Source organism: Octopus sinensis, linkage group LG4 (assembly GCF_006345805.1).
Source record: "Octopus sinensis linkage group LG4, ASM634580v1, whole genome shotgun sequence".
Classification (NCBI taxonomy): Eukaryota; Metazoa; Mollusca; class Cephalopoda; order Octopoda; family Octopodidae; genus Octopus; species Octopus sinensis.
The window spans coordinates 62,832,976-62,859,346 of NC_043000.1; the positions used below are offsets into that span (position 1 = coordinate 62,832,976).

The 26,371-nt window shown below is 36.4% G+C and overlaps 1 protein-coding gene across 2 annotated transcripts in view; it reads right to left on the reverse strand.

Moving 5' to 3' along the window:
* Positions 1 to 26,371, reverse strand: part of LOC115210631 (electroneutral sodium bicarbonate exchanger 1) — a 154,218-nt gene that overhangs the window by 27,604 nt on the left and 100,243 nt on the right. For both annotated transcript variants that reach the window (XM_036502036.1, XM_029779276.2), the window contains exons 5-11: positions 26,006 to 26,209; positions 23,277 to 23,398; positions 16,933 to 17,175; positions 10,488 to 10,634; positions 6,018 to 6,115; positions 2,771 to 2,945; positions 614 to 747 (exon numbers count right to left, since the gene is read on the reverse strand). In XM_036502036.1, coding sequence (XP_036357929.1) covers positions 614 to 747; positions 2,771 to 2,945; positions 6,018 to 6,115; positions 10,488 to 10,634; positions 16,933 to 17,175; positions 23,277 to 23,398; positions 26,006 to 26,209 — 1,123 coding nt within the window. The remainder of the gene's footprint in view (positions 1 to 613; positions 748 to 2,770; positions 2,946 to 6,017; positions 6,116 to 10,487; positions 10,635 to 16,932; positions 17,176 to 23,276; positions 23,399 to 26,005; positions 26,210 to 26,371) is intronic.

Below are 26,371 nucleotides of genomic sequence, written 5' to 3' on the forward strand. Positions count from 1 at the left end.
ATTTAGATTTAATTTGTGTCAGCAAGAAATTTTGTCAGTAAACAGGTCCCAATTTCAAAGCAATGGAAATATTTTGACATAAATTAAATTTAAATGTTGAAGTGAATCTAATGGATTTTGTATGTTTTTAAAGGGTTTATAAATAACTTCCATGCTGCATACTCTTCTGCCTTTGCTCTTTCGTTGCTCGCATGCAACCGTCGACCATCTTTTTTTTTCTAACTTGAATTTCCTTCTTTCTCTCTTATCAGCCACTCGTATTGGTTGAATGTAAAATGCACCATTTGAGCATGGCCAATGCCAGTGCTGCTTTATTGGCTATGATGCCAGTGGCACGTAAAAAGCACCCACTACACTCTTACAGTGGTTGGCATCCAGCTGTAGAAACCTTGCCAAATCAGACTGAGCCTGGTACTACCGCCCGGCTTGCCAGTTGTCAGTCAAACCGTCCAACCCATACCAGCATGGAAAGCGGATGTTAAATGACAATGACGATGACAACACACACACATTTACACATACATACACATACCTGTACATATGGTGTATGTGTCTAAGTACAGATCAGTGAATCATAATTACGGTGGTATGAATATATTTTATTAAATCTTACTTGCAGAATGAGTAAAGTATCATCTCCAGGACTAACATTGGACCAGTGCTCCCTAAAATATTCAGTGGTTGTCCAGAAAATAATGCATATGCAACTCCAGTAATGGCAGCAGTCAAGATACATTCCATTGTTCCCTGATAATGAAAAGATGTTCTTAATACTGGTTCTTAAACACAGTGTAAAAACTTCAGTTTAGTTAGTATTAATGTATTCTATGCAGTAAACACCATAAGGTTAACTAGAAGTAATTATTCAGTGAAGATAAATATCAGTCAATGACTAACATTATTTCACTAATTTTGATAAGTATATAGAACATTTATGGACATATTTCTTTCTTATTATGATATCAACAGCTAATCATAATCTTCTCTGTAATTGCCAAAGTAGTAATGGAAGAATCACTAAGTAAAAATACAAGATTGTTAATACACTGGTTAGAATGAAAAAATAAATAGTGATAAATAGTGAAAATAACTCAGTGATGACATCTGCATAAAAATTGAAAGCTAATAGTTAAGTTAGCATTCTGTAATCAGAACCAACATATTAGAGTTTACCAAGAAAGAATCAACAGCAATTCTATTTCATATTTGAATCATTGTCACAACAAAAATCATCAAGAACAAATATGTACAAGAACAGATGGAATCATTTCCAAATCATAACATTAAATGAAGACACAAGTATTCATCTGTTTTCAATTACTTTTTGGCATAGTTTGTTAACTGGAACTTAGGTGTGTTAAAAACCCCATTTAAATACATTAGTTGTGACTTTAGCATTATTGCTCTGTATATATTTAATATTTAAAGACAGAACAACTTTGTGTTAAGATTTTGGGGTAATTTTTTTACCGTTTTTGAATTTTCTATCTAACATCAAGAGTTACTGACTTTGCATAAAATCTTTTACTAGTTTCAGTAATTTGAGTAATTTGACTGCAACCATACTGAGGCACTGCCTTCAAGTTGGGTAGTGCTTTGCAGTACTCAAGAAGACCTGTTCTCCACAGTAGAAGCGTTAAGTCCACATCCCCTGGTGAAGATGATTGGCCTTCAAAAGTCCTGTGCTGGTGCCTTGTAAAAAGCAACCACGCTGGTGCTAAGTAATAAGTTCTCATGCCAGTGCCATGTAAAAGCGCTTGTGCCAGTCACACATTAAAAGCACCCAGCACATACTGCAAAGTGGTTGGTGTTAGGAAGGGCATCCAGCCATAAAGACCATACCAAATTAGACTGGAACTTGATGCAGCTTCCCAACTCTGGTCAAACTGTCCAACCCATGCCAGCAAGGAAAACAGACATTAAAGAATGATGATAATGATGATATATATATATATATATATATATATATATATATATATATATATTTATTGTATTATATTATATTATATTATATTGTATTATATTATAGTATATTTCATATAAGGATCAATAAAGCAGCAGTTAAGCACTAGGTTTGACCTATCAAATATAGTGAGTTCTGAACTATGCCACTGTTAGAAATAAATTTTCAGTACTCTCTAGAGTGGAATGTTGTTCTACTCTAGGAGGACAGAACACTTTGAGAGGCTGGTAATGTGTCTATCTACCTGCCTATATATGTGTGTGTATGGATGTTTTTACAGGCACGCGCGCGCACACACACACAGTACAAATTTACAGAAAACAAATAACAGGAGAAGGAACAACAAGCAGGTGTACATTATATATATTATGTTTTTATGTCAATTTGTAATTAAAACAATTTAACCTTAGACTGAAGAAAATATTTGCTTTACAATCAGTCATTCCAGGAATAGTGGCCATTGAAAAAGAGCAATATCGGTGCAGTGTTTGATCTCTACAGCTCTCTGAGCTGATTGTTCAACCCTCTTTGCTTTTAGTTATAAACATCGTTCACAACAGAAATAAAATAAATACTATATTCCATAGATCAATTCTAACAGCATCAAACCTGTATTTTGATAGCTCTAAGTATTTCTGCATCAGTTACAACAAATTTAGCTTCAAATGAGCCGTTTAGGGAGAATCATCTATTTTAGAATCAATCTACTGATTGTTACTTCATTAAAAACATGTTAAGTCCATAATTAACAGCAAGGAAAATAAATACATAAAAAAAAAATCAATAATCCATTTATCATGAACTTACCATGTACTGATCAGTGGCTTGACCCAGAAGTCCTCCAAATGTTACATTTGGTGTTAGTGTAGCAAGGTAGAGAAAAATAATACTGGCGATACATTGTAAATGTAGTGCATCTTTAAAGTCACTCGCGTACCATTTTACTTTCCGTTTTACATCTGCTATAAGACCGCCAAATAGGCTGCAAAACAGATTAATTTTTGGGTAAAGATGAGAAACTATGAAAATATTATTATCAAAACTATGAAATATCATTATTAATTACACCATTACTCCATATCCTATTATAGAGACAATGCAAAATATTGGTTACTTTCAGATTAGGGACATAGGTTCTATGTTTTAAGGAAAAGGAAATGTGGATTGTGACATTTATGCTTTTCCCCAAAGGTATTTATACTGAAAGTAAAAGGAAATGGTTTCACCCGGGATTTAGAAATACACCAAAGTTTTGGCTTTCAAAGAACTGTATCTCATACACTTACAGAGCTCCCAGATAAACAATACATAAATTAGTTAGGAATATCAGGATGTAAAGAATGTTTTATGAGATTTTACAACTAGCTTTCAATCCTAGCATGAGTGAAATGATTTGGAAACAATTCTGATATTCACAAAATTCTTGGTTCAAGGCTTTTTACAGCTTAAAACCTTTATACTTCTAAGTATTCAACTACGAACTCTAAGTGATACCAAAGTATTAGCCTAGTAAACTGAGCAATAAACTACACTAGGAAGAACACCTTACAAATTTGGTATTTTAGCTCCCTAACTTCACTGTTATATTTCTTCTCTTTCATATTTCTGTGAAAGCATGTGGCTTATTGGTTATAGTTTCTGGATTATTGTGCCTTCAATTCCTGTATGGAGTGGTGCAATGTTCCTTTGAGTTGGGCACTTCATTTCCTGTTGCTCTAGTCTACTTAGCTTCAATCCCTTAGCATTTAATCTGACCATATCTGGCCCAAATATTCCATCTGTTTTATGTTAAAACTGACTAGATCCAATTTCTCACACCTTCCCTACACTGTCATTTTAAAAATATACAAATGCATCATTGAAATCTTGAAGCTATAAGATAACACATGATTAATTCAACAAAATTTAGATAATTGAGCATCATGGATAAGAGAGGGATGGACAACAGAGTATTCATGTCTGCTCATGCCCATCTTGCAATGTTGAGATAAGGAAACACAAGCACACATATATGCATGTGTGTGTGTGTGTGTGTAGATAGATAGATAGATAGATAAGACAGATAAACAGACAGATAGATAAATAGATAGATAGACAGACAAACAGACAGGTAGATAGATAAATAGAGATAGATAGACAGACAATAGGTGACTCAAAAGGATAACTATAACAGAAATCTAAATGGAGCTGATATGAAGGTAGTAATGAAGATAAACACAGTTAGGCTTGATATAAATATGTTTACATGGAACACAAAAAATATAAGATAAAAGTATAGAATAGGAAAAGAAAATATGGAATTTCATAACTTGGAGTTATGTAATGATTATGATAATTATAAATTGCTGATGAAATGTGCAACCAGTTACATGGCCATAAGTTTTTGTACATTTCATTTGCAATTTATGGTTATTATGATTATGTAAACCCAGATTTCCTGAAACAGCTGTTGAGTTATAAAATTACATATTTTCTTATCTTATTCCGTACTTTTATTTTGCATTTCTTTGTACTTCATTTAGATATATTTATATCAAGCTTAGTTGCTTTTATTTCCCTTACTCACTCTCTCTCTCTCTCTATCTATCTATCTATCTATCTATCTATGTTAGTATGTACATATGTACGTATGTATGTATGCAAGTGAGTGGACAAATGAAAGAAAGTCGAACTCAACACATTTGCTAAGAGTTACATATATCATTTAATAACAATTTGATTCAGTTCCATGCAACTTAAATTCTTGTATGCTCATCAAATGAACCGACACAAAGTTTTCTAAAAGTTTTCATCATTCTCGACACAATCAAGGAGACCTTGTGCTATTAAAACCCGAGCGTCTTTTAGGTCAGCTGAAAGCAGTTTTGGCACAAACTTGGCAGACATGCGTCTCATACCCAAATCTTCAGAGATAATGGACTGAACTGAACTGAACTGTAACTAGTCTGCACATCCTCTAATAACTCATGGATGGTGATTTGACAATTTCCCCTCACAGCTGCATGCATATCTGTAATGTTTTTTCTCAGTTCTGCTGGTTGCAGGTCTCCCAGAACGTTTGTCAATATCAACATTTGTTCAGCTATATTGGAAACTTCTGAACCACTTGTATACTTGTGTGTGGCTCATAAACTCCTCTCCATAAACTTTCTGCAACTTTAACTAGGCCTCTGTGCAGGTATTGCCATGACAACTTTCTCTGTCATAGTCAATGTGACGATCACATGCTACACACCTTTCTTCTAAGCACTGCTCTAAATAGTGGAAGTGAGTTAGAACATTGAAACTTAGTGCGTATGCACAGCAGAGTTCAAAGTCAATCTGTGCCAAGCAGCTTCACTTTGCATGCTTTAGCTTTGTTACTATGGCAAAAGTCCGGATACTTATTGATTAGACCTCATATATATATATATATATATATTCAATTCAATTCAATTTTTATTGGCTCAAAAAGCAAAAGCAAGGCCATGTAGGGGGACAGGGAGGGTGGTCATACAAAGTGTTTAGTCCATTTCTAGTCAAGAGAAACTTTGAACCGAGCAGTTGTTGGCATCTTCACTATCTCGTCTGGCAGCTTATTCCACGGATCCGCAACCCGGACAGAGAAAGCCCCTTTCCTTTGATTGAGATGAAATCGTCGTAGATAGAGCTTTTCAGAGTGACCCCACAGCCCACACTCTGGAGCAGGAGTGAAGAACGGCTCTTTCGAGAGGTTACACTTTCCGCTTATGATGTGAGCGAGAATGAGATCACCATGGCGTCGTCGTTTTTTGAGAGAATAAAGGTCGAGCATCTTCAGCTTTTCTTCATAAGACAAATATATATATATACACACACATATGATGAACTTCTTTCAGTTTCCATCTACTAAATCCACTTACAAGGCTTTGGCCAACCCAGGCTTATGGTAAAAGATGATTGCTAAAGGTGCCCTGTAGTGAGACTGAACCTAAAACCAAGTGGTTGGGAAGCAAACTTCTTAGCCACACACTCAGGATTCTTTTTTAAAGACAAACTTAACCTGGCAAAAAGATTCTAAAAATTTATTTCCTACCTTCCAGTTCTAACTAAAGTTGGATCACAATGGGAAAGCTCCTCCTCTTCATCCTGTTTTGCACAAACTGAAGTAGGTTTAACTGACTTGCGGTTTCCCTTTCATAGACAGAATTAAAGATAAAAGCATATTAATTACAATCAAACATTAAATATGGTTGAAAATTACAGAACTGAACATAATAGATATTCAACAAAAATGATTTCTTTCATAATAACAAAAACTCAAAATAACTCACCCGTTCAAGTGAGTCTCTATATGGTCACTTGACCTGTTAGAAATGGTAGCTAAATCTCTCTCTCAGAATTAACTCCACTGTCTTTATTCATGGATATATAATTCTTTCTACTGTAAACATATGACCATAAATTTTGGGGTAAGAGTTAGCCAATCATATTGGCCCCAGAGATCAAGTGGTACTTATTTTATCGACCCTGAAAGGATGAAACGCGAAGTCAATCTCAGCAGAATTTAAATTCACAACATAGAGCTGGAAGAAAAGCTTCTAAGTATTGTGTCCAACATGCTATTGATTCTGCTAGCTTGCTACCTTCCATACCGTTACTTGCTTCAGTCATTAGACTGTGGCCATGCTGGGGCACTGTCTTGAATTTCAGTCAAACTAGTTAACCCAGTACTTATTTTCTTTTTAAGCTAGTACTTATTCTGTAGGTTTCTTTTGCTGAACCACTAGGTTACAGGGATATAAGCACACCAGCACAGTTGTCAAACAGTGTTGGGGCAGGGGAAAAATACAGACACTAAAACACAAACACACATTGATATACATATATCTATAAATACGACAGGATTCTTCCTGTCTATCAGATCCACTCACAAGGCTTTATTCGACTTGAGACTATAGTAGAAGACATTTGCCCAAGGTGCCACACAGTGGGACTGAACCCAAAATCAAGTGGTCAGGAAGCCAACTTCTTACCATACAGCCATGCCTGCACCATAAGTATATAACTCTTTTCTACTATAGGCACAAAGTCAGAAATTTTGGAGGAAGGGCTAGTCAATAACATCAACCCCAGTGCTCAACTGGCACTCATTTATCAACTCCCAGAAGGATGAAAATTAAAGCTAATCTTGGCAGAATTTGAACTCAGAATGTAAAACCTGAAGAAATGCTGTTAAGCATTTCGACTGCCATGCTGACGGCTCTGCTAGCTTAGCACCTTTTATGGATGTATAATTAACAACTCTTAAACACCTGCAAACACATTATTGATAACACTTAAAATCCATGGATATATAATTAACAGCACTTAACAAGGATAATATATACTTAAATGCTACTCTGACACTTGTGACCAACTTAGTAGATGAGAAAATAAATCAAAACTTTTCACATAATAGTAACATTTCTTCTTGAGTCTGCTTTTCTTTTCAATAGTGTTTTTCAATATTAACCCTTCCCTGATTTTCCTGTTGTACCAGATTGTTTTGTCTTTTTTCAATATCACATAAGAAAAGGCTTATATATACACTTTGCCTTCTTACAGAGTTATCTCTGTAAGAAGTCAATAAGTGTATAAGCCTTTTGCCATAGTTTCCTTTCCAAAATGTTATAAAATGGTCTCAAATATTTCTGCATTATCCTGATGTACAATTTCTTCATCAGGATCTCTTCCTCCTCTTCCATAGATGACCAAGACCAGATCAAATCTATCCCAATCCCCAGCAACCTTAGTGAAAGTTATTCTCCTTATTGTTTTGAATGTTGTTGTTCATTGCAGTTAGGAATTGTTAGTAGTAGTAGTAGTAGTAGTAGTAGTAGTAGTAGTAGTAGTAGTAGTAGTAGTAGTAGTAGTAGCAGCAGTAGCAGCAACAACAACAGCAGCAGTGACAGCAGTAGTAGAAAGTGTTGTTGCCATTGTTGTTACTATGACAATAACACTACAGCTAACACTAGTGGTATGGCTGGTCCTTTACAACAAACCACCCACCACATCATCATTGTTGATCTGTCTATGCCACTCCTAAACTTTGCTCAATTACAAATACTCAAGAATCATTTTCTTCCTTTCTCCTTTGTGAAAAGAGCAACAGTGAAGTGCACAAGAACCAGCTTTTCTACTAACAAAAGTTTTATAAAATACTCTATTACTTGTTATTTCAGTTTAAAAATAAGATATTTCAGCTCTGAAAATGGAGGGAAATGGTTCATCTATATTATTCTTTTACTTTTTTTACTGGTTTCAGTCATTTTACTGCAGCCATGCGGGAGCATTGCCTTGATGGGTTTTAGTTGAAGAAAGAAGCCTAGTACTTATTCAATCAGTCTCCTTTGCCAAACTGTGGGGATATAAACACAACATCAGTTGCCAAACGATGGTGTGGAATCAAACACAGATTCAAACACACACACATATTTTATATATATATATACACGAAGGACTTCTTTCAGTTTCTGCCTTCCAGATCCACTCACAAGGCTTTGGTCACTCCAAAACTATAGTAGAAGAGACTTATCCAAGGTGCCACACAGTGGGACTGAACTCAGAACCATGTGGTAGGGAAGCAAACTTCTTACCACACAGCCACACCAGAGAATAATAATACTAACAATAATAGAAACATTGTTTTTACAATGGATACAAGACCTGAAATATGTTGGGTAGAGGGTTACTTAACCCATTAAGTCCCAGAGTACTTAAATTTCCGAATATTACTTTTAAATTTTTACAGATGATTGAAAATAGGTGAAAATGAAAAAAATAATTATCAAAACTCCTTTACTTCAAGTAGAAATGCAAATACTCAGTGTCCTATAAAGAGGACACTGAGACAATGTGATATAGCTTATTTAATGTTCTCATTCAGTGTCCTATTTATAGGACAGTGGGACTTAATGGGTTAATGAAATCCCCACTCAATACCTTGTTGGTACTTCATTTTATTAATGCTGAAAGTATGCAAGTCAAAGCTGGCCTCAGCAAAATTGTTACTCAGAATGAAAAGAGCCAGAGGAAATACTGCAAGGCATTTTATCTAACATGCTAATTAATCTGCCAGGTTATTGCCTTAATAATCCTTTCTACTAAAGGCACAAGGCCTGAAATTTTGTGGGAGGGAACTAGTTGATTACATTGATTCCAGTGTTTCACTGGTACCTAATTTGTGGACCCTGAAAGGATGAGAAGCAAAGTCGACCTTGGTAGCAGTTTTGAGTGAATGGAGAAACTGATTATATCAACCCCAATACTTGATTAATACTTATTTTATTGACCTCCAACAGGATGAAAGGCAAAGTCAGCCTCAGTAGGATTCAAGCACAGGATTTAAAAAACTAGAAGAAATGCCACTAAGCATTTTGTCCAATGCAGGCACAAATCCAACAAATTTGAGTGGAGGGGGAATGTCAGTTACAGTGATCCCAGAGCTGAGATGGTACTTATTTTCTTAACTCTGAAAACAATGAAAGATGATGTTGACCTTGGTGGGACTCAAACTCATAACATAAAGTACTGGGACAAATACCATAAGACATTTCTTCTAGCCTCTAAAAATTCTATTAGTCCACACCCTAAAAGTAATAAAACTAATGACAGTTGCTTTTAGTTTAGGTAAATAAAAACTTCCTGGGTTATAACATCCCTAATGATTTCAGATTCCCTAGTGGCAGAAAATGCATGCTATTTGTTATTTCTTGACTCTTTTCTTTTTTGTCACTGGTTTTCAACACTGGATTGTGGTCATGTTGGGTATACTACCACCATTAAGAGGTTTGGGGCTTTAAGTTGACTTTGTTGACTCCAGTTCTTTTTCTGGTACTTATTTCATCAACATTGGAAAAAAGATGTAAAAATGTCAACTGGGCATAAGGAGAAGGCAAGTAATGTGGATTGAAATACTACAAAATGTTTTTTTTTTATTGTGTGTGTGTGTGTAAGTAAGCAAGTGTGTGTGCATGCATTGCACAATATCAGTACACATGAATACACACACATACAAAGTCATGCATGTATATGCACACACACGCATGTACATAGCCCAGTTTTAAGAATAGGCACACTGCCTCTCTGTGCATCATAAGTCAGCCAAAAGGTTAGCAACAAGAAAGGCATCCAGCAGTAAAACACTCTTAGAAAGTCCGTGAAAGTCATACCAACATGCACACGGACACACCCACAAACACACACCTGATTGGTTTCTGTACAGTTTCTGTCAACTGAATTTCATACACATGGAATTGGTTAACACAAAGACATGTATGTTAGAAAACCCTATGTCCATAATGCCTTCTTTGTTGTAGATTGCATTTGAGACAATGTTATAGAGAAGAGAACATTTTAACCATTCAGCCAACTTATACTATGTTCTGGCACCTTAATTATTTTAATGTTTTTTTAATTTTTTATGGAGAGAAATGGCACAGCAATATGAAGAATAGCAGTTACTTTTAGTTTAGAAAATTAAAGCTTGCTGGATTATTAAAACACTTCATGAGTTTAGATTTACCTGTGGTGGCACAACAGCAGGTGGTTCTATACGAATATTAGGGTCCCACTCACCAGGCGGCAGAACAGTGACTTGATCTAAAAATTCATCAATGCCAGCTAATAGATCTTGCCTTCCTCTGGCTTTGTAAGCAACCTCTCCAAAAACCTGAAATATATTAAAAAAACAAATGTTAAGATATAAAAATTCTTTGCAGAAAGGAAATACATATTTATTTACTTACTGTTATTGCTGCAATCAGAAACATCAAGTGATGTAATTATAATGAAAATTATGGCTCAGTGGTTAGAGCATCTGGGGTCACTATCATGAGGTAGTGAGTTCGATTCTCGGACCAGGCTGTGTGTTGTGTTCTAGAGCAAGACACTTTCTTTCACGTTGCTCCAGTCATCCATAGAAATGAGTTGCAACATTACTGATGCTAAGCTGCTTTGACTTTTGTCTTTCCCTTGGATAATGTTGTGGCATGGAGAGTGGAAACTGGTATCCATGGATGACTGCTGGTCTTCCATAAACAATCTTGCTTGGACTTGCGCCTCATGACTGAAGGGGCTCTTTACCCTTTTACATTATTATTGTTTAGTTTTAAGTCATTCCTGATCAAGCAAGACTATAAACATTAACATTTTACTTATGTCTCACTCCCTGTCTCTTCAGATATAATTTTTCACCAACTACATTACCCAATACATTCTTTATTCTAAAGATGGTAAAGTGTGATTTGAGGGAGATTTAGTTGCTATTTCTTAAAAGTTGACTTCATTGACTCATTTTTCTTGCTTCTGTTACTGTGTCAGGAAACAAGAACATCACAGAGGTGGTGATACATGTTCTGACTTCTACGAAATGCCAGAAGAAAAACATATCAATACTTTTTTATTTTATCATACCTGGAAGAATGAAAGCAAAGTTGACCGTGAGAGAATTTGAACTCGGAGCATAAAGAACTGGAATAAATACTGCAAAGCATCTGGACTGACACTCTAAGAATACATGCAATAGAATGGACTCCACTAAAGGTATCCAAGATGTCAGGTAGTGCTGTTAAAGTGAATGACAAATTAAGTATAACATACAAGTAAGCCAATGTGGGGTGTGAACTCGGAATACCAAAAGCTGGAACAAATTCCACAAGGCATCCAATCCTTTCTGATGTTTTGACAGTCTTGGCAAACCACTACCTTGATTGGAACTTTTTTTTTTATTGACCATAAAAAAGGGATAAAAGGCAAGGTTGACCTCAGCAAGATTTGAACTCAGAGTGCAGGTAGATCCAGATCAGCCAAAATCAATCAAAGCTAAGTCATTTACTACCACTCATATGCAAAGAGAGCTAAAGAAAAATATCTATGAAGTCACTCAATTTGCAAGAAATAGCAGCCAAATCTACCTTAAATCACATCTTACTCCCTAGAAAGGGGCAGTGTAGAACACATCAACGAATGTAGTCTTGAATAACTCTTAAAATGATGGGATAGTTATAAGCTGAGTACCCTTGATCATAGCCTTGCTCAGTTAGATTGACTTCAGATTAAATGCTCTGTGTATGACTTTAAACTGCATTGGGATGTGGGACTCCGATGAGTATCCCACAGTTTTGAAGAGTGTGGAACCACCTCTTAGCCATTATTGTTCCCAGGTCAACTTTGACTTAGAGTAACAGCACTTGTTAGGATCCGAGCTTTGTGTTAAAATAGCATGCAACTAATCGAGCTAGGTTACATTGAAATCATAGGGTGCAGTATGGTGGATACTCTTTTACTCTCTCTCTCTTGTTTCAGTCATTTGACTGTGGCCATGCTGGAGCACCGCCTGTAGTCGAGCAAATTGACCCCAGGACTTATTCTTTTGTAAGCCTAGTACTTATTCTATCGGTCTCTTTTGCTGAACCGCTAATTTACGGGGACGTAAACACACCAGCATCGGTTGTCAAGTGGTGTTGGGGGGACAAACCCAGACACTCAAACATAGACACACACACACACACACATATATATATATACATATACATATATACGACGGGCTCCTTTCAGTTTCCTTCTCTCAAATCTACTCACAAGGCTTTGGTCAGCCCGAGGCTATAGTAGAAGACACTTGTCCAAGGTGCCATGCAGTGGGATCGAACCCGGAACCATGTGGTTGGTAAGCAAGCTACTATACACACAGTCACTCCTACAAACTATTTTAGCAGATCAACTTAATGCACCAATACAAATATCACTAGACACTGTGCAAATGAACAAATAACAAACTGTCAACAATCAGTTCACTTAGTGAACTACTGTTATCATCTGTAGTCATAGGCTGCACAGACAGATGAGGTATTTCAGCTAGGGAAAGACCAATGGGACTAAAACTCAGGCCAGACATTCATGTCTCATCACTTGATCGGGACGTCTGGCATGAAAGAGTTACACTGATTCGGGCAAGTCGCCCGACCTGAATGGACAGATGGATGAATCAATGGCTGGATGAGAATAAGCAATAACAACAACAGCAACAACATCGTTGCCGTCACCATCATTGTCATTATCATAATCATTTTATGCCAGTTTCCAATGCTGGCATGAGTAGGATGAATTGTCACAGTCCAAGTTAGTTCTTATTCAGAATTATTGCTCCACTCCACCCTTAGTTCATCTGGGGACCATGTCTCAATTACACATTCCATCTCTTTTACTGAAATCCTACTGAATGACTCATTTACTATCTGTCATTCAGTAGGATTTCATATTTCTGCTATAAACTTTGAGGTAGAATACTTAAGTTCTGTATCAACTTTAGGTTTGTTCAACACACTATCCTGTATTTTCTTTACCTGATTTCCAGTCAGATACTACCTCTCCCTTTCCTAAATGGTGAACATTCAGTATATTATATTAAATACACATCTATTAATACTTACATTTATTTCTCATTCTCTGTACTACTTACAAATGTGGCATAATATCATTTGAACATCTGGAATTCATTTGATAAATCTATGTATTATAATGTTAATGATACTGTTTTAGTATCCCTGAAATGTTAACATGACTTAAATAAAATTGAAAACATTCTGTGTCTGGGCTGGATGCAGCATTTTGCCTGCTCTTTTTTTTTTTAATCATTTTTTTGCATTTACTTGTTTCAGTCATTGGGCTATGGCCATGTTGGGGCACTGCCTTGTAAGGTTTACTATTTACTTTTTTTTAAGCCTGTTACTTATTATGTTAGGTTCTTATTGCTGAAGTGCTAATTAATGGGTGTATAAGCAATTTAACACTGGTTATCAAGCAGTAATATGAGACGAACACAATCACAGAGACACACAAACATAGATGTATACACATATACAACAGGCTTATTTTAGTTTTTGCCAACCAGATCCACTCATAAAGCTTTGGTTGGCCTGGGGCTATATTAGATGACATTGGTCCAGGGTGCCATGTAGTAGGACTGAATCCATAACTTTGAGGTTGAGAAGCAAATGTCTTACCACAAAGTCACACCTCCGATATGGCAATAGATACTGAGCAATGTGATGCTGACTCCTCTGGTCATCTGTGCAATATGGACCAAAATCACTCTAGCTGTGGCAATATCACCAGTGCTGCCAGCCCCCCCATTGTTACAGTAGGGTCATGGCACCAATCAAAAGCACCAGCAAAAGCCCTGCCAGTGTCATCAGTGCAAAGCGGAACCCAGTGGAGAGTTTTCCACATGGCACGGTCCTCGTGATTGGTGTGGCAAAACAGCTTCACAGTCTTAATGTTGGTGATCATGTTAAAAACCTGTCCTGTGATCATAGCGCATGAAGTGGCATGTGCTTTAGAGTGACATAAGCAAATGTCTTTTTTTATCATGAGGCCAACACTTCACCTTTCCTTGAAATTTTTGGGGATTTTAGAGGATTTTTTTCTTGTAAGATCTTGGCTACTGCAGCAGTTCTTGAGATGTTGTATGACTTTTATTGAGAAGCTGGCATACTACTTTTTTATGACTTTAGTTGGGAGAAAAGGGCCAGTGACCATGACCTTCCAAAGTCTTCTGAGACTGGGGAGAATGATACAGTTGATTTTTTTTGCTTCAACTTCTATAAGCTGATGTTTACTGGAAATAAGTGGCTGGAGAGGGTGGAGGAAGGATAGGGTAAAGTGGTTAGTATGTGGACTGGTAGGTGATTGCCAGTAGAGATGATGAGAGAATGAGATGTAAGTATCTTTCATCTTAATCTTTTACTTGTTGCAGTCACTAGACTGAAGCCATGTTGGGGCACCAACTCAAAGGATTTTTTTGTGAAATGAATCAGCTCCAGTACTTTTTTTTTTTTTAACCTTGGTACATATTCTATAGATCTCTTTTGCTGGACCACTAAGTTACAGGGGATGTAAGCACACCAACACCAGTTGTCAAGCAATGATGGAGGACAAACAAAGATACAAAGGTACACATACACACACACACAAATATATAAATATAATGAGCTTTTTCAGTTTTCATTTACCAGATCCACTCACAAGGCTTTGGTAGGCTGTGGTAGAAGACACTTGCCCAGGGTGTCATGCAGTGGGAGTGCACTCAGAACCATGTGGTTGTGAAGCAAGCTTCTTACTACACAGCCACATATGCTGGAGGCAGTAGCAAACTAATTAGTTTTGATTTTAATTGAAAATTGATCAAGGCTAGTGAAGGTGAGACAGAGATTGCTTCTTTGATATGAGAAGTGATTGTATTTTTGTAGGTTGTACTAGATTGCAATGTTTGAAGGTGTGTGTCCTTTTAGTTGTTATTATGATTATTATGTTGTGGGCTTGATTTTTGAACTGGGAGGCATGATGTGATCTTGAGCAAAACACTTCACTTCATGTTACTTCAATCCACCCAGCTGAAAGCCAGTACAAGCAGCTGCTAGAGGAGATGGCGTTAACCTTTGTGACAAACTAGCATCTCATTCAGTGGTGAATCTTGTACATGCAGTCACTTAAACACCAGAGAAACTTGGATGATTTCAAGATTATATGCTCAAGAAGGAGACTGTCATGTGAACACAGAAGGATGTCTTTAAAAACTTAATACTTAAGGCACAAGCATGGCACTTTGGGCAAATGTCTTCTACGATAGCCTTGACTGACCAAAGCCTTGAGAGTAGATTTGGTAGAAGCCTATCATATGAGGGTACCCAAAAGAAACCGGAATTTTGCATTGTTATTTCATTCATTTGGTTTTACATGTTTACACTTTTATTGCCTTCAAAGTATTCTCCATTTGAAGCAATGCATTGGTCCAGACACTTTTACACTAGTGGAAGCAATGGTGGAACTCTTTGCTAAGTGATGCCTTTTAACGTCTCCATCATTTTTTTCTTCACCTCTTCCACATCTGTAAAATCTGTAGCACCAGCTTTCATCACCAGTGATGACCTTCGAAAAATGGCTCAGATCAACTTCCAACTGTTCTTTCAGCTCACGACATGCATTCAGTCGTGACTGCTTTTGATCTTCTGTAACCAAGTGAGGCACAAATTTTGCTGCAACTCTTTTCATTCACAATTCCTTACTCAAAATTCGTTGGCAGGAGCTCCAGAACACACCAGTCATATCAACAAGTTCGTCACTTGTTCAGTGATGGTCCTCCAAGATCAGTTCATGAATTTTCATATTTTTATTGGATCAGGAAGTCAATGTCGCCCTGAACAAAGTTGGTCCTAAAACGTGACAACCACTCTTAAACTTGTGTTTTGCTCATGGCAGCAGCTTTGTAAGCTGGTTGAAGCATGACATCTGTTTCAGCTGCCGTTTTTCCCAACAGAAAACAGAATTTCACAAAAGCATGCTGTTCCTTTATTTCACCCATCATAAAAATTGACTACTAGAGAGAAGCACTGCAAAACAAAGACACACAATGTGGCAGTATGACCCCACTCGACAACACCAGTCGGTGAACTGATGCCCAAGGGTTGCATCAAGTGGCTTCTAGCAGTGAAAGCCTGAACTACAACGAGCTTCTCCCCAGAGAATGCTTCTGGTTACTTTCGGGTACTCCCTAGTAGCTGTATATTTTTACATCTGTATTTGTTCCCTACCATTGCTTGACAACCAATGTTGGTGTGTTTACATCCCTGTAACTTAGCAGTTCAGCAAAAGTGACTGATAGAATAAGTACCAGGCTTTAAGAAATTAAGTACTGGAGTTGATTCATTCAATTAAAAAAAAAAAATTTCTTCAAGGTAGTGCCCCAGCATGGCCACAGTCTAAAGACTGAAACAAGTAAAAGAAAGATAAGAGATTATGCAAGTTTCTGCCAAACGTTAATCCATAATGAATTTGTGAATAAAAATAACAATCAAAAATAACACATAATAGTTAGTTTACCATGAGAAGCGAAAAGATCTAATGCTTCAGGCAGATATTGTTCAACTTTAGCATTAAATGTAATATAACTACAGTCAATAAGATGATCTTACCTCATCTACCATTATAGTTGAGATGGATCGTCCAATTTCATAGACCTTCCCATGACTTCCAGGTGGTCCCAAACAGAAAAAAACAAACCGAGTTGGAAGCGGCACTTCAGCCATGTCCATTAATCTTGGATGCTGGAGTCTGATGAAAGCCGTCACTTGATATTTAAGACTGTCTATTTCACCAACCAAAATATTTGCCACTTCTGCTCCCGTAGGTATCTTCTTCATAAATTGTTCATTCAGCTGAAAAAATAAACAAAATATACCTTAGCTCACTAGGATATTCACAACTATGTATATATACATATATATACATACACATATACACACACACATACACATATATATATATGGGTTTATTCATATTCTTACAACATGCTACTGTTGTTTCAGCACAAAGCAAATGTTTTTAGCTGCAATTAGAGATAACTTCTCTAATGAAGCTTAATGAACATTTACTTTGCAAAAAGAACAGTGACCATATTGTAAGAAGGTAAAAATCAACCCATTTATGAAAACACAGCACTTGGTCTTCAACACTGAATTTTTTTATAACTGAGTACTAATGCAATTATCAGATACATTGAAAGAAAAAGAGTGGAGATAAATATTAGGAAATTTTAAGATAAATTTAATGTAGTTAGATTGCTTTTGTAATTATTTACATTGTTTACATTTGACGGATATTTGTCCTCTTCTTGTTTGTTGTTAACACAACGTTTTGGCTGATGTACCCTCTAGCCTTCATCAGGTGTCTCGGGGAAATTTTGAGCCTTAAATATAGAACTGTACTTTTTGTAATGCCTATGTAAAGTAAACAAATGTTGATAAAGTTTTTTTATTGAGGAGATTGCCTATGAAACCATAGGTGGGTGATCACTTGTTAAAAAATCAGTGCCCCTTACATATGAAGAGAATTTCATATCAATTGCTATTTAAATCAGTCACAAACTGGTACTTATCAGAAATAGCTAGACTAATTTGCACATCATGCATTAGTTGGTATTGTGATTAAATATTTGAATATTAATTTACACAGAAAATTAGTATAAAAACAACATTAGCAGAAACAACATATACTGTATGTTATACAATGCAAGGCAGGCGTCTCTATAAAGTCACTCAGCCTACTGCAAATATAACATACTGCTAACACTATGGTATACACCAGTTGTTTCTTTCTTTTTATTTTTAATTTTTATTTAATTTTTATGGTTTAGTGACCCTATTTTCCTGTTTGAAGTTTAAATTTTTTCCACACAGGATTCCTTTGTCTCTTCACTTCAGATAGAAAATTACAGTGCCAGCTATGGTGCAATAATTGCCAGCCATGCCAAACCCTGACCAGCTAAACAGTAACACAGCAATACCAGTATCTATTAATGACAGCTCAATGACAGAAACAACAAATAGTGGAATCCCTATCTGTCCTCAGAAAATGAAAAAATAAACATCATAATCAGTAGATTTAAAGTTGTAATTCTTATTTTCCTATCAAAACAGAATGTGTCTCTGGCAGTTTTTTTATATTCCTTTAATTCTTCCTAGCAACAGAACAGTATATTTCTTTCTTTCTCACTCTACCACCCAGCAACAAGTATTTTCTTCTATTTGCTTTCTGTCACATGAAAATTTATGTATTTACTTTTGGTCTGGTCAGGGTGGAATGGAAGCGAATTTTTAGAAGGCATACTTTTCCCTACAGTCAACTGGTATTTCACACTGAACTGGTTATGACACTTAATGTACCTTGGCTCTAGTATACCTATTTCTTTACTACCCACAAGTGGCTAAACACAGAGAGGACAAACAAGGACAGACAAAGGGATTAAGTCGATTATATCAACCCCAGTGCTTAACTGGTACTTAATTTATTGACCCCAAAAGGATGAAAGGCAAAGTCGACCTCGGCGGAATTTGAACTCAGAACGTAACGGCAGACGAAATACTGCTAAGCATTTCGCCCGACGTGCGAACGATTCTGCCAGCTCGCCGCCTTCATACCGCTCTGGTATATCTTAAATACCCAGGAGGGGTGCAGTGTAAACAGTAGCAAAATATGTAGTAACAGAGAAGTATCATGAGTCATGATAATTTTGCAGTTTAGTCCCTTTAGAAGGTAGGAACTAAGGGCCAAAACATTTGCACGGGTGAGACATTACTGAGGACGTTTCTGTTGTTCAGGTCTTCTAAAGAGTCTCTTACTACCTACCACACATACACACCACCACCACACACACCACTCGCACATTGGCATGAATAAACGACACAATACACGTAGCAACTAAGATATTCAACTGAACAATGTAAGCCTTTTTTGAAACCTCTAGTTAAATACCACGATCCTTACTTGGTGTTCATTTCGTGGTGACACGAAAGTAAATCATACATGTAAATATGTGTTTACAAAACACTAATATTGTCGTTCATTTCACGTTTCTCCAGTCCAACTTGTATGAAAGCAAAAATGTAGCATCACAGGATACAATCCTAATCCCAAGTAGAACAAACAATTGTAACACGAGCCAACGAAGGAATTCTCCGAATGGTCAATCGATGTACAAGAAATAGCAGCCAAATCTTCCCCTAATTATACCTACTACCAGGGGTAGACTGAGAGTATAACGGGCACTCGGGCATAACTGTTTACCGAGCCACTTTGAATGGGTGTTTTAGTAGAGTTAACATGTAAAGTGCGGGGCCCTCAGAGGTCCGGACCCTCGGGCAGTGTCCAATTGACCGACAGCTCAGTCCGCCCCTGCCTACATCATTAAAAAAAAAAGGAAGGACATATAACTTAGTCGAAGAGACATTACGCTTGAGAAAATAAAATAAAAATAAGAAAGACGCGATGACCAGGATTGATACATCTTTGTTCATACGTCTATCTGCTTGATCAAGGATGACCTGGGGTTAAACATCAACAACTGCAACTCTAATAACGACAACACGAATACTTATTAGTTTTAAATTAGGTTACTTTCTTTTTATTTCAACTGGTAAACTAAGAGTTGTTCGTTGTAGCCGCGCTTTATTATACCAGCTGTATGATTAATTAAAGACTGGAATGCATGCTAAATAAATAAGTGTAAAATGATAAAATATCTGAATGTGTTACAGTGCCGACATTATTTCATAAACTGCTTTCCCCATTGACCCCGAAAGAAAATTCCACGAAGTTCAAAAACTTCACTCCACGCCTTTACAAACAATGTCAATAATGATGAAGACGACGACGATGATGATGGTAGTGGTGGCGGTGGTGGTGTTGGTAGTTTTTATAGTGATGACGATGATTACGGTGATGTGATTATGAAGAAGATGCGTTGAGTAAGCATATTCTCTCTCTCTCTTTCTTTGTATCACTCACTTTCTCACACACTCTCTTTCTCGTTCTTTGTATCGTTCACTTTCTCCTATGCTTGCATTTGTTTGTGTGTGTGTGTGTGAGAGAGAGATAGATAGAGAGAGAGAGAGAGAGAGAGAGAGAGAGAGAGAGGAAGTCGTGAAATATGCAAGTTAGTTTAACGTATCATCACGTGATGTATATGTATCATCATCATCACCATTTAATGTCCGTTTTTCATGCTGATATCGGTTCGACGGATATATCAAAGCCTGAAATTCAGGAGTAAGGGGCTTATCGATTATATCGATCACCCCACCCCCAGTGCCTGATTAGCACTTATTTCATCAACCTCTTAAGTATGAAAGATAAAGTCAACCCTCGGTGGAATTTGAGATCAGAACATGCCGCTAAGCGTTTTGTCCGGCGTGCGAATGTCGAATTATGATGAAAAATTTTTTTACATTAAACTAAAGAATTATTCAACACCTTGTGCTAAATGCAAATTTATTATTCTTAAACAAGAATAGTACTGACAGTAACTTCGAAGCTTCAACCAACTAAGCCATGATTCTATGCCATCTCCACGTCTCCATCTTCTCCAATTTGTAACACGTTTATAGAAGTGCGGCGGTATGATTATTATCTTATTTGTAAGCCTTTCGAAGTTACTTTAACAACTTTATTAGACTTCAGGGATCTTTTCCTTTTGAAGGGCAGTTTGTAACATAATTTTAACCAATCATTTACCTCCATTGACGTAAATAACATTTTGTGCATAATGAATATGTCCCTCGTTTAAGAAACAGATTGGGTTTATTTACATTCGTGAAGAAAAAAGATACCCTTCCCCCACCCCTAATCCTAACTAACCATAACTCTAACCCTAAATCTAAAATAGATTGAAATGCAATAGATCGATACTAGGGTTATAATTATGGGTGACAATTTCATACGACACCGCTAAGTTTTTTATAGCGGTGTTGTATGAAATTGTCACCCATAATTATAACCCTAGTATCGATCTATTGCATTTCAATCTGTTTTGCTGTTAGGGTTAGGGGTGGGGGGAGGGTATCTTTTTTCTTCACGAATGTAAATAAACCCAATCTGTTTCTTAAACGAGGGACATATTCATTATGCACAGAATGTTATTTACGTCAATGGAAGTAATTGATTGGTTAAAATTGCCGAAATGCAAGAAATTTTAGACGAAATATGTTACAACCTATAGAATTTTCTCAATAAAGCCAAGAGAAAATGATGTTTTATAAACACATTCTACCAGTATACGAAGTTTAAAATTTTTTAGTTACCTAGAAATTATGTTACAAACTGCCGTTCAAAAGGAAAAGATCCGATTTTTGTTTTAAACAAATGTATTGCAATTAAAACCATTAAATTTTTCAATACATAGAAAAAAATTTTAAATAATAAAATGCTAAAGGGTTATTAGACAGATCATTTTGCAACTTCTAAGCGTCTGCATACTAGTTCCGTTTATTCAAGGTATCCAAGTCTATTTTTGTATTTTCCCTGCTTGTTTGGTTTTGAGATATATGTATCGAAAACCAAAAGAGCGTCAAAATAATAAACGCTGAACACATCAAAAATACCAAAGCTAAAGCACACGAATCACTTAACATACGTAAAGCTCCCGCTGCTTCCAAAAAGGGACCAACAGAACTACAAAAACCATCACACAGCCTGTGTTAGAATATATGGCTACTGTCATTTTTAACATGAACAACGACAAACTATATACAAACTATCCCTGGACTTCGACTGCAATCAGTACACGTGACATTACACACGAGACACCAGCGCAACACACCAATTAAAATGCATACTTCCACTAAGCCCTTGTTTCATGTGCGCACACTCACACACACGTTTTACAACCACTAACGCAAAAGAAAGTAGAAAAGCACTCGGAGAGCGTAGACCTCCGCCAAGCAGCTCATTTCCACGCATGCTGAAAATCGCACAATTTCCCAAACCGGTTTTAGCCCCTACTCCTCTACCATAAACATTCCCGGATCACTACCAACATTTCATCATCTGTTCCTTGTGTTATTACCAACTTTTCCTGCAAGTTTCATCTAATACCGTTCACAACTTTTTGAGTTATTTTGCACACAGATGGACAAACCAACGCCAATGAAAACATAACCTCCATAATTAATATGCACATAAATTATCATGTGCACAAAAGGTTAGTTGCCTAAAATGATGTAATTAATAATTACACTTATTATGCGTTCAGTGTAGACATAGGTTTGTCACTGGAAAATATTTGAACAAGATATTTTTGCGCAAAGACATTACGTATTCCATAGACATCTCTATGTCACAATAGAATTAACAAAAGAAAGCATTCACAAACAGAATAAGCTTACCTCATAAAGGGTCCTTGTACTTTCTCCTCTATACTTCAACACAAACGAACAAACACTACACTGACTAACAAATATACAAGTTAAATTTTGAACCAATAAATACCTTTATACCCTTCATTCATTCATGCCTACACCATGTACATAACCACATTTTTTTGCACTTGTCCCCATCTGTAGGACCCACAGCCGCTAGATTGTCCTTTTCTTTGAACACTCACACACGTGCCCACCAATAAGACACCAGCGAGGCAGTAAGGGAATTCGACCTGCTAAGTAATAGCTGCAAAATCTCCCTGAAAATTATATCATTCTTTTAAAAAAGGGAATGGGCGGGCTGGACAATATATCCTTAGATATTACCAAAATGTCGGCTTGAATTCTTTTGATCATAGATCAGCCTGATCAGGGATGACCGATGGTTAAAAAAATAAATAGATACATATTTTATGGCAAATTCCTGTGGAATTAACCCATCTTGACAGGTTAGATTGAACTCTGGTAAGAATAATTGAGGGAGCTTTCTAAACCTTGTTTTCTTTGAAAGGGGTGCTAAAAACAACAACAGTGACGAATGATGACAATGACAAGAATGACACTACCTTTAGAGAAGATGCTGATTCTGGAAGTCCACCATTCATCATTTCAATATTTGGACTACTGTTGATTCCTTTTAGCAAAGAGTCTGGCTTCGTTGGGGCCAACGTTGAGTGACTCGAACCCTCTACGATAAAATAAAAGCAAAATTATTGTTTACAGGTACAAATACATCAACTTACTTTCAACTAGCTAATTTTTTTGTAACGCTTTTGGTTCATCATGTTTCCACTGCTAAGTCGTTGAACAAATAACAGATATCTTTTAATTAATGACTGTTATTTTGTCCTCCAAGCATTGTTTTTACTTGTAACATTACAAATGTTGGTCACATATAAAATACAACATGAATAGAAACAAAAAAGTAAATGGTAATATGAAGAACAATAATTCTTTGATGTTTGGTATAATGGCAAGTACACATGTTGAAAGATTATATCTTAATTCTAGAGAACTTTTGGAATAAGAAAATTGCATTAAAAATGTTATAAATCGGAAGCTGGTTTATCTCTGATGTTACTCCAAATGTACAAAAGTGTAATGACATGCAATTGTTTTCTTCCTGTAAAAGGTTTGAATAATTCTACTAAATATTTGAATGCATGAAGTCGCGAAAATAGTGATTTCTAATATTGGTTTCAAATTTTGGCACTAGGCAGCAATTTGGGGGGAGGAGGTAAGTCGATTACGTCCATCCGAGTGCCCAACTAGTACTTATTTTATCGACCACGAAAGGATGAAAGGCAAAATCGACCTCGGCGGAATTTGAACTCAGAACATAAAGACAGACGAAATGCCACTAAGCATTTTGCCCAGCGTGCTAACGATTCTGCCAGCTCGCTGCCTTAATGATTTCTAATATTGGTTCAAAGCCAACTATTTCGGGTGTAGTCGATTAAATTAACTTTAAAGTTTGACTTGGAGCAAACATTGCTTTCTACTAAAATAATAAATTACAGTCAAAATTTATGTAACACAGTGTATTAAATCGTTTATAATATTACTGTACAATTGGATATATCTTTGAATTTCTTGTAATTAAAGACTTTATTCTCCAAGGTTTCCATTGCTGAATAATTTTATAAATGATCGTACTACTATATAAAAAAACACAATGCATTTATCGGTGGATTAACACGAAATAACGGCCACATGTCTTCAAATTACACCCTACCATCTTTTACAATGTGACCGACAAAAGAACGAGATGTTTAGAGCTGTAACTTCTTGTTCATTCAGAGCTGTCCGGTCATTAAATAGTTGCAGCAGTAGCACATATACTACACTTATGACAGGCTTTTTATTTTATCCTGTACCCATTTAGAAGCTATTTTGTTTGTTTGTTTGTGTGTGTGTGTGCGTGTGTACATATACATATATATATATATATATATATATATACGTACTTGCAGATTTACATGTATATACATGTATATATATATATATATATATATATATATATATACATACTCACATATATATATATATACATACATATATATACATACATATATATATACATAACTATATATACATACATATATATGCGTACATATATATATATACATACATACATACATACATACATATATATACATACAGAGAGGGGGGAGAGGGGGAGGGAGAGAGAGAGAGAGAGAGAGAACGATTGCAGCGTGGAAGACATAAGTTAGCCATTCCGAAACACACAAAGACCGTCGACTTCACTAAAACATTTCTTTGTAATTTTTTCTGCAGACGATCATAATGTGTTTCTGAATTGTTAATTTATATCTTCTACTCTGCAATTGCTTTAGTTTCAGCACACGATCTTACATCAAAACACTTAGATCTCCGTAAACATGCATGCATGCATGCATGTATGTATGCATGTATGCATGCATGTATGTATGCATGTATGCATGCATGTATGTATGTATGCATGTATGCATGCATGTATGTATGTATGTATGTATGTATGTATGTATGTATGTATGTATGTATGTATGCATGCATGCATGTACTTACGAATGTATATGTTTTGTTTGTTCGCCAGTTCGCTGCGGTAAAGCGCCTGAAGGATGACTACCTTGTACTGGTTCGTAAAACACGTGAAAGTCATAGACAGGCGAGGCGACTCGCCCCAGATCCCATTCAGGAGTGATGGCTATCGATATTTTGCTAATTTTGTGGCTTATCAACATCACGTACATATATATGCATGTAGTTTACATACGCACGCGCACGAACACACACACATATTAAACGGAAATAGATATGTATATGAACAAAGTCGCAGGTGTGGCTGTATGGTTCAAAAGTCCTCTACCTGAATGTGAGATATATTGGCGGATTGAACAAGTATATTCTATGACGTCGCGTCGACCAATGCTCTCTGAGTGAAATGCGGCAGACGGCAGTTGTACAAAAGCCTGTCTTGTAAGTGCGTTTGCTTACGTGTGTTTGTGTGTGTGTGTGTGTATGTCTGTGTATGTATGTGTGTGTGTGCATGCGCGCACGTGTAAGTATCTTTTACGTTTAAACTGACTAAAGAAACCGATCTTTTTGTTGCACCTCTTTATGTTAAAACTGTACTTTAGTATTTCGATAATCAAAGATTGAAAAATGGGTATTGACTGATATAAATACTGAAGTCGATATAATAGGCTAAAATCTTTCAAAACGGGATCCCCAAAACGGCCGCAGTCACATAATTGAAATTAGAAAAAAGTGCAAAAGAATAAAGATTACATACTGAAATTTCCTGAGAATTGACGTCCAATTTCTGAAAACGTTCTTTTTACGGTTTTTCGGAATCTCTGGTCATCATTAGTGGGAATTGTACTCTTCTTGCGTTTAGTGTGCTGATGGACGTGTGGTCGGACGACGGTTGATCGTATTTTATCTCGCATACACTCTTCAAGGAGTTTACAGTTTATAAGGTTGTCCAGGAGGAGATCTGAAAGACCAAATTAATATATGCATGTTAAGTAGACGATAAACAGACATCGCTAGAGAACAATCAATAAATGCCAACATCACTTTCGATACCAGGTTACTATTTGTTCAATGAGATACGTATTAGGCTAGAAGAATAATCATATATACGTATGCGTGGACA